The 10,605-nt window shown below is 41.2% G+C and overlaps 1 protein-coding gene across 1 annotated transcript; it reads left to right on the plus strand.

Moving 5' to 3' along the window:
* Positions 1 to 3,298: 3,298 nt before the first annotated feature.
* spcs2 (signal peptidase complex subunit 2) lies at positions 3,299 to 10,308 on the plus strand. Its single transcript, XM_039780329.1, is given in 6 exon segments — positions 3,299 to 3,427; positions 5,227 to 5,310; positions 5,774 to 5,934; positions 8,624 to 8,697; positions 8,700 to 8,741; positions 9,943 to 10,308. Coding segments are annotated over 6 exon segments (591 nt in total). The 5' UTR covers positions 3,299 to 3,385; the 3' UTR covers positions 10,131 to 10,308.
* Positions 10,309 to 10,605: the final 297 nt, after the last annotated feature.

A 10,605-nucleotide genomic window follows, 5' to 3' on the forward strand; every position in this document is an offset into this window, starting at 1 on the left:
GAAAGTGTATCCGAATGCAGGAAATGAAGTCATGACGCTCAAAATAACCGAGGGGGAGGACCCCCGCCCCCCCAAAGGCAGATTGTGGCCAATATATTTATATACAGTACAGCATACTCACTACATTAGACTACACACTAAAACTCAACTGACTAAATAATCAGGACTTTTAGCGTGTATAGAGCCAGCATATCTCCACCAGACTCCATGTAAATAATCAGGACTTTTAGCGTGTATAGAGCCAGCATATCTCCACATGTAAATGGGTGAATTAAGGGTTTATTTCAACCAAACCAGAGTGTTGATTGTTTGAACAGTGGAAAGATGAACCCAGACGGCTTTTGAAAGTTTATAATTTTAAGATTAATTATAATATAATGGCCTTTTTAAATATTGTGATGGCTCTATACACGCTAAAAGTCCTGATTATTTACATGGAGTCTGGTGGAGATATGCTGGCTCTATACACACTAAAAGTCCTGATTATTTACATGGAGTCTGGTGGAGTTTGGTGATGGTGATTTCGGGGCTGTTTCATGTTAAACTAAAAGGATCTTACTCTTTAACATAAAGATTTTTTCAAACCCAGTCGGCTGTTGTGGAAAAGGTGTAAATGCAACTGAACATTTCCACCAAAAACATTGTTTATTTTTGATCTTCTCACCAGCAAATCACCAAAAAAACTGAGTTATAAATCAGCTACATCACATCTTTGATACCTGACTTTATTTTAACTTAAATTAATTGACCATAAATCCAAGGAATCAGTCAACTTTGCGGTTCCTGTTTAAACGGTAACTTCGTTTTTTTTTTTATAACCTGGATCCTATTTCCCCATGTTTTTGTAACAAAATTCTCTGAAACTGGTCCAGAATTGAGCAAAAACTATCAGTTAACGTCCAGTAAAAGTTCTGTTGTTGCTGCTGACAGACTCAGATTATTATTCTAAGAGTCTGACAACATTATGGGATGGATCCTTACAGAGATAGAGCTTTTAGTTTAACATGAAACAGCCCCGAAATCACCATCACCAAACTCCACCAGACTCCATGTAAATAATCAGGACTTTTAGCGTGTATAGAGCCAGCATATCTCCACCAGACTCCATGTAAATAATCAGGACTTTTAGCGTGTATGGAGCCAGCTTATCTCCACATGTAAATAGGTGAATTAAAGTGATGGTTCGGAGTAATTTCACCCTAGGGTCCTTTGCACCTTGACCTCGAGCCAAACACCCCCCCAGAAGCTTTTTTCACCTGGGTCTAACATTGGGAGAGTTAGCTAGAGTAGCATTATCAGCTGAAGGGTTTATTTCAACCAAACCAGAGTGGTGATTGTCGGAACAGGGGAAAGATGAACCAAGACGGCTTTTGGTAGTTTTATTTAGTTTCTGTCCACTTTGAATGAAGTGTGTTTTACGCTGATTAAAAGTCCTGATTCTTTACATGGAGTCTGGTGGGTGTTCACATCAGTCACTTAGACATGGGATGATAGGGTCCAGGTTATAAAAAACAATACAGAAATTACGGTTTAAAGTTGTGGAATAATCATGTTGTGACACTTAAGTCAGGAGGATTTATTTTGATTTTTGAGAAAAGTATTATTGTTATTATGATTATTATATTATAATTATTATTGTGTTTTAATTAACAGAGTTTTGAGTGTTTCTCTTTAGAGACTCTGAAGGGTTTTTTATTAGAATTTTTTTAACTGACGCCATACGAGCTTTACTCTCTCCAACACTGATATGCACATTTTCTACAGTAGTCCAGAAGAGTTCAGGGTTAATGCTGAGTGCCAAATGTCTGACGGACCGTGTTAATAATTCATGATTCAGTAGTTGGGTATGAGAGGAGATCTGTGGCTGCTGAAACCAAGAAAGCCCTCAAAAACCTGAGACAACCTGCGTCCTGTCTTCTTTACAATGTTTATAACACACACACACACACACACACACACACACACACATACATACACACACACACACACACATACACACACATACACACACACACACACACACACACACAGACACAGACAGACAGACAGACACACACACACAGACAGACAGACAGAGACACACATACTGTACACATGCAGACATACACATACACACATACACAGACAGGCACACGCAGACAGACACAAACTATACACATACTATACACGCAGACAGACACACACACACACTACACACGCAAACATACACCCTCTCAAACATACTCTCACATAAAGACACACAGATACTTGCACACAGACATACCGTACACACACATACTGTACACTCAGACACACAGACTCACACAGACACACTCACACACAGACACACACACTATACACACAGACCCTCTCAAACACACTCACACAGATACACACAGACACACATACTGTACACTCAGACACACAGACTCACACAGAGACACTCACACACAGACACACACAGACAGACAGACACACACACTATACACACAGACCCTCTCAAACACACTCACACAGATACACACAGACACACATACTGTACACTCAGACACACAGACTCACACAGACATACTCACGCAGAGACACACACAGAGACACTCACACACAGACACACAGACAAACACAGACAGACAGACACACACACTATACACACAGACCCTCTCAAACACACACCCACACAGATACATACATACTGTACACACACTCACACAGAGACACTCACACAGAGACACACACATACTGTACACACACAGACATATTCACACAGAGACACTTACACACACAGAATGCTGTCGGACACTTGATCAGAAATTGAAGGCGTCAGCTGGGACCAGCGGAAGAACGTTTTCCAGAAAAACCTTAAAAATGTGTCCAAAACGTCGACAGAAGCTACAAAAACTTAGAAAATGTCAGAAAACGCTGTCATTCTAATATACATTATATTATAGGGAGAAAAGTTTAAAGTTTTAAAGAGCTACATAGGTACGTAAGTAATAACGAAAATGTTAAATGTCGTTTTTGTTCATATTCATATTCATTAAAACTTAGAACAGAGAACAAACGTGTGAATATAACTTGAAAATAGCAGCACATCTCTACCAATAACCGACAACTAATGCTAATATTATGGATTATATGATTAAACGGAGTGCGATACTTTTAAGAATTAAGATTTTACATTCAGAAATGTTGTAATTATTATTATTATATCATAAAATATGATGTTTTTACTTCTCTTTTATTTAGTTTTCCTGTTTGTTTATGTTTTGTCATAGTGCGAGAAAAATAAGAGCGCGCCTCGGGCACGCCCACGCAGTTACATACGTCGTCGGTCGTTTAAAAATCTCGACGAGAGCCAATCAGACGCGTCCAGGTCACCGGAACCGTATTCGTAGCGGAAGAGAAGATGGCTGCCGCGAGGAACGGAAAGACTGGACTTCTGGAGAAAGTGAGCATTCACGTTTTTATTGTTTCCAGTCAGCTGGGAAGAAAAGTTCAGGTTTTTATTTTCTTACGGATGTCAGATGTCGGAGCGGAGAGTTCAGCTCTCTGAGCCGGCTAGCCTGCTAGCTTCGTGCTCTGCTGCGGCGCCGCTGTTAGCCAGCTAAGCTAACGTTAGCCGGCTAAAGTGCATGTATTTTAAAATATAAATCAACCCGAATTCATTACGAGGTGAAGCTTTGTTTGGGTCTGCTATTCGCGTTAGTCAGTGTGTGTTCAAACTGCAGCGGTGTGTTTAGTTTACTGGTTCCAGCTGTTGCAGACAGCGGATGCTCAATGCGCTGCACCAAACTCCATTCAGAAAACAGACGATTTAAGTTTATTTTACACGTTTAAGCCACACAGAGGCAGTCTAATATAAATCTGAGACCTTAGCACCAGTTTTAAGCGTAGTTTGATTTATTCGTTCATGGTTTTTAAACTTAAAAACTTCTCTCCATGTTAGTGCACGAGCGTGTGTTTTGACGCTGCAGACAGCTGCTGGTCTGCTGCACCAAACTCCATTCAGAAAAACAGACGATTTAAGTTTGATTAGAATTTTTGAAAGTCGGTTTTTAACATTAGTCTAATACCACAGCACCAGTTATCAGCATTTTGTGATATATTCGGCCGTGGTTTTAAAGTTACAAGACCGCACCATGTTAGTGCACGACCGTGTGTTCTGACGTCTGCACCAAACTCACTTCAAAAACCGACTATTTAAGTTGAATTAGAATTTAAAACCACACAGAGTCAGTGTAGCATTCAGGCTTCAAAATTAACTTTTTCGTCTACCAGCCAAATGGCTAATGAATGTTCAAATATTACCAGCCATTCAATAGATTACCATTGGGTTTTTTGGCTGGTAAGTGATGCAAATCTACCAGCCACTTGCATATTTCACCAGCATTTGGCTGGTAAACGGTGCTAATTTAGAACCCTGGTAGCATTGGTTGATTTAATCGGCCATGGTGTGCATGAACTCCTCCTGTGTTTTGACCGTTTTTACTTTTATTTATTAATAACTCTTGTTCCAGGGAGTCCTGGCCAAGACAGGCGGCAACAAGTTTCAAAATACATAAGACAGGACAATGGTTACATACTACACCACAAATCTCTATACACACACTATACATACTAGAACACAAACAAGACATTACACTTCACTTAAGCTAATGCAGACCTACAACTTAAAGGGCACCTAGTTAAAAACAATTACACTGCTCAGTCAAAGTTGACTTTAAAAGGTTATTAAAGGTTTATGAAAGTAATGAGGGTAAAAGATGCAGACTCAATCAATAAGTAAGCCATGCATGCAGAAATCTGATACAATGCAGTGTATTTGTTTTAAATGTAGGATCCAGACATACATCTTACATTCGGCACATTTTGCCTTCTTCAAGAATATACCTTTTTATAATTTTAAATAAATAGTAAAATATGTATATATGTTTTTGTCTTTTTTTTTTTTACTTTCAGTATAGTGTGTTGAAACTAATAATTTATAAAATGTGCTAAATGTGTCTTATTACATCTGAGACTTTTTGAAGCTATATACTAGCTATACTATTATAATAATTTACATTAAAGTATATTTTTATAGACTAATCTACTGTTAGGACATTAATTACTATTGCTGCACAACAGACGCACGCACGCACACACACACACAAACACACAGACACACACACACACACAAATAAACTATTCAATATACTGCTATACTAAAAATAACTGAGATCAATGTGTTTAATGATTGTGTTTCAGTGGAGAATCGACGAGAAACCGGTGAAAATAGACAAATGGGACGGAGCCGCGGTGAAGAACTCTCTGGATGATGCCGCAAAGAAGGTCAGCTTTTATTTTGAAAACACGGTCACAAGTCAGCTTTTATTTTGAAAATGCTGTCACAATTCAGCTTTTATTTTGGAAACACTGTCACAAGTCAGCTTTTATTTTGGAAACACTGTCACAAGTCAGCTTTTATTTTGAAAACGCTGTCACAAGTCAGCTTTTATTTTGAAAACGCTGTCACAAGTCAGCTTTTATTTTGAAAACGCTGTCACAAGTCAGCTTTTATTTTGAAAACGCTGTCACAAATCAGCTTTTATTTTGAAAACGCTGTCACAAGTCAGCTTTTATTTTGAAAACACTGTCACAAGTCAGCTTTTATTCTGAAAACACGGTCAAAAGTCAGCTTTTATTCTGAAAATATTGTCTAAAATGATTTAGTAATAATTTACAACACTTGACTTCTTTTGGTCTGTCTGTCTCTGTGTCTGTCTGTCTGTCTGTCTGTCTGTCTGTCCTTCAGGTGCTGCTGGAGAAGTACGGTTACGTGGAGAACTTTGGCCTGGTGGACGGCCGCCTGTTGATCTGTACCGTGTCCTGTCTGTTCGCCATGCTGGCGCTGGTCTGGGACTTCCTGCACCCGTTCCCCGAGTCCAGGCCCGTCCTCGCCTGCTGCGTCATCTCATATCCTTCCACTGTGTGCAAAAACACGCCAAAAAAAACGCCAGAAATATCAGACTGATGTCATGAAGTGGCGTATGTACGACACGCCAACTGGTACGCCATTATTGCCGTGTTTATGAAGACGCATAATCGCTTTTTGGCGTGTTTATCAACGCCGTTTTGGCCTCCATTGACTTAAATCGCCTTGCGATTGCGCGTGAATTGACGCCGTAGCGAGGAGTTTGATGGCGATGAGAGCCAATCGGATGCGTCCAGGTCACCGGAACACCGTATTTGTTGCGAAAGAGAAGAAGAAGATGCAAGGACCCTGATGTTTTTCATAGGGGTGGGGAAAAATCGATACAGCGTAGTATCGCGATATTTATCGTGGCAATACTGTATCGATACTCAGACGCCAAGTATGGATCTATTATTATTATTATTATTATTATTATTATTATTATTATTATTATTATATATGTGTTGGTCAGTCTGTCTGCTTGACGATCCCATTTCGTAGCAGTATAATTGAAGTGAGATGAACAAACAGAGAAATGTGTCTTTTTAGATAAGATGTTGACAAAATTGTCCTTTTGGGGACATCATTTTAAATTGGAAAAAGTTGGAAAAAAATGTAATACCTTGCAATATATTGCAATATGTTTAAAATCGCAATAATATCGTATCGTGACCTAAGTATCGTGATGATATCGTATCGTGATGATATCTTATCGTGATGATATCGTATCGTGACCGAAGTATCGTGAGGATATGGTATCGTGAGGATATGGTATCGTGAGGATATGGTATCGTGAGGATATGGTATCGTGATGATATGGTATCGTGATGATATCGTATCGGGATGGTATCGTATCGTGACCTAAGTATCATGATGATATGGTATCGGTATCGTGATGGTATCGTGATGGTATCGTGATGGTATCGTGATGGTATGGTATCGTGATGATATCGTGATTGTATCGTATCGTGATCGTATCGTGATCGTATCGTGATGATATGGTATCGCGATGATATGGTATCGCGATGATATGGTATCGCGAGGATATGGTATCGCGAGGATATGGTATCGTGATGGTATCGTATCGTGATCGTATCGTGATGGTATCGTATCGTGATGGTATCGTATCGTGATCGTATCATGATCGTATCGTATCGTGATGATATCGTATCGTGATGATATTGTATCGTGATCGTGATGATATTGTATCGTGATCGTATCGTATCGTGATGATATTGTATTGATGATGTTATTATCGTGATGATATCATTGATGTTATCGTATGGTATCATTGATGTATCGTGTGTATTGATGATATTGTATCGTGATGATATTTATGTGATGATATGCGGTATCGCGTATGGATGCGATATGGTATCGCGATGTATGGTATCGTGATGGTATATGATTAATGATGTGGAAGTTATGGTATGTATCGAGGTAATAATATATATATAGGATATTGGGATTTGTTTTTGGATTGATGATTAGTATGTTATGATGATTATGAGGATATGGTATCGTGATGATATGGTATTTGTATGTTTATTTTGTGTATTGATGTTAGGGAGGTGTTTTAGTTATGTTGGGAGTTGTAGTTTTTTTTTTGATTTATCTGAGCCTCTGGTGATTCCCAGCCCTAGTTTTTCATCACATGGTACCTGCTCGACTCCCTGTCGTTTCCGTTTTGCACCTCGCGTGGCTGTCGTCATAAGCGGCATACGGCCGCCAGTAAACTGCCGTGACCTAACGACAGACAGACAGACAGACAGACAGACAGACAGACAGACAGACAGACAGACCGTGGAAGGTGTGTTGCTGCCACAGCCAGAAGACACATTTAGTTTCTAAAGAAGGCCGTGGTGGCCTAAAGGTTAGAGAAGCGAGCTTGTGACCGGGAGGTCGTCGGTTCAATCCCCAGACCGACAGGATGAAATCTGGTGGGGGAAGTGAAAGAGCAGTGCTTTGTCCCTCCATTACCACCACTGAGGTGCCCCTGAGCAAGGCACCTAACCTTGATCTGGACGCATCTTCAGCTTCTCCACGTGTACGTCCGCTGTTGTGGCGAGGTGCCCACACCTCGCCACGTTGCGTATTACCTGGGACCCCCCCCCAACCTCCCTCCGCGGACTTCCGTCCCTTCATCCTACTCGCTGCGTCGATAAACACGCTGAAGAGAGATTGTGTCTTTATGACATCAGTCTGGCAATAAAGTTAAAAAAAACTTTGGAATATGGAAACAAAAAGAGTGTAAAGAGAGTGTGTGTGTTGTGTGTGAGAGTGTGTGTGTGTGTTGTGTGTGTGTGTTGTGTGTGTTGTGTGTGAGAGTGTGTGTTGTGTGTGTGAGAGTGTGTTGTGTTGTGAGTGTGTGTTGTGTGTGTTGTGTTGTGTGTGAGTGTGTGTGTGTTGTGTTGTGTGTGTGAGAGTGTGGTGTATGTGAGTTTGTGTGTGTGTGTGTGTGTGTGTGTGTTGTGTTGTGTGTGGGTGTTTGAGAGTGTGTTGTGTGTGAGAGTGTGTGTGTGTTGTGTGTGAGAGTGTGTGTGTGTTGTGTGTGTGAGAGTGTGTGTGTGTTGTGTGTGTGTATGTGTGTGTTGTGTGTGAGTGTGTGTTGTGTGTGTTGTGTTGTGTGTTGTGTTGTGTGTGAGAGTGTGTTGTGTGTTGTGTTGTGTGCGTTCCCTAACCGTGCAGCACGTACTTCATCATGATGGGCGTCCTGACGCTGTACACGTCCTACCAGGAGAAGAACATCTTCCTGGTCGGTAGATCGGCCGTGGCATGGACCCGCAACACCTGGCCTCCTCCCAGGGTACCAGCTACACTCTGTCTCCACACACAGACACATACACACAGACAACACAGACAACACACATGCACACACATACAAAAAAAAAAAAAAAAAACAAAAAAAAAAACAAAAACCAACACACACACACACACACACATACCTACCTAGACACACCTTCAATACACATACCAGACTCACAACCACATGCACAGAAACCGTGCAGCACAGCATACACACACCTGACAATAAGGCTGCACAACACACATACATACTAAAAAAGAGACATACACTTGTCACAACGCCACACAGGCACACATAAACTACATACGCGCACACAGCACGCACCACATGCAAGCACAACAGACACAAAAGCAGGACGCACTCTAACACTCCAAACACACACACCCATACACTTCTTCATTTTACATACAACACACTTCCACACTTTCACTTTGCACTTTCTTCAAAGTGCTTTGTTGCTTTTAAAAAAAAAAGTCCATGTTTTTGTCGCTTTTTTTGCGTCTTCCCAGCATGCACTGTGATTACAGACGCGCACATTTCACTGCAAAAAAAACGAAATTTTTTTCAGTATATTCAACATCCCTTAGAATTTAGTGATTAAGAAAATGTATTTCCAAATGTTAGACTTCATGAGGTATATTGACGTATATAAATATATCTAGAATATTTTAGATATAATATATATTTTCTAGGGCTGTGCTCGACTGAAGAACTTCTCAGTCGACTAACACTCGTTCAGTCGTACCGATTTAATCGACAGATCTGTAAATCTGAGTTTCTCCACTAAGAGTCACGCTAAAAGGATGCATATATTGAATAAGATAACGCCTCCTTTTGCATATTTAAACACATTTCAGAGAACGTGTAATACAACAAATAAACTGCCTTAATGAAAGTAATCAGAGTAGGTTTCACGCTGATATCTGTGAGGTCAAAGGTCAACCCTTAATTCTTGTGTTTACCAGAGATGAGCTCGTACAGTTCTTAGAAATGAGTCCTTCAGCATGAAAACAGCATCAGACCTGACTAATGGAGTACAGAGATCTAAGCTGACTGAGACCAGAACCACCCACTAGTCCACTAGTCCACTGAGAGGGCGCAGCCCTAATGTGTGTGTGTGTGTGTGTGTGTGTGTGTGTGTGTGTGTGTGTGTGTGTGTGTGTGTGTGTGTGTGTGTGTGTGTGTGTGTGTGTGTGTGTTATTTGGTTCGATGACCAGTACACTCTGAGAGTTTCCTTCATCGATGGAAAGTCGAAGAAGTGTCGGGAAGCGGAGTTCACCAAGTCTGTGGCGGCGTTCTTCGACGACAGCGGGACGCTGGCCATGGACCAGTTTGAGAAGTGTGTTTCTCAGCTGCACGACGCGCTGGCCTCGGACAAGAAGACCAAATAACTCCGCTGGGACCCTAACGGCAGGGCGCCGGTTTGGTTTCATCTCAGAACACCAGAATCAGACTAGAGAGAGAGAGACTCCATCACAGTTAAAGGTGCCCTGCCACGCATGATCTCTCTCTCTGTGTCTCTCTCTCTTTCTGTCTCTCTCTCTCTCTCTGTGTCTCTATCTCTGTCTCTCTCTGTCTCTCTCTCTCTCTGTGTCTCTCTCTCTCTCTCTCTCGTCTCTCTCTCTCTCTCTGTCTCTCTCTCTGTGTCTCTATCTCTGTCTCTCTCTCTCTCTCTCTGTCTCTCTCTCTCTCTCTCTCTCTCTCTCTCTGTCTCTCTCTGTGTCTCTCTCTCTGTCTCTCTCTGTCTCTCTCTCTCTTTCTGTCTCTCTCTCTCTCTCTGTCTCTCTCTCTTTCTCTCTCTCTCTCTCTGTCTCTCTCTGTCTCTCTCTCTCTCTGTCTCTCTCTCTCTCTGTCTCTCTCTCTCTC

Source organism: Perca fluviatilis, chromosome 2 (genome assembly GCF_010015445.1).
Source record: "Perca fluviatilis chromosome 2, GENO_Pfluv_1.0, whole genome shotgun sequence".
NCBI classification, from domain to species: Eukaryota; Metazoa; Chordata; class Actinopteri; order Perciformes; family Percidae; genus Perca; species Perca fluviatilis.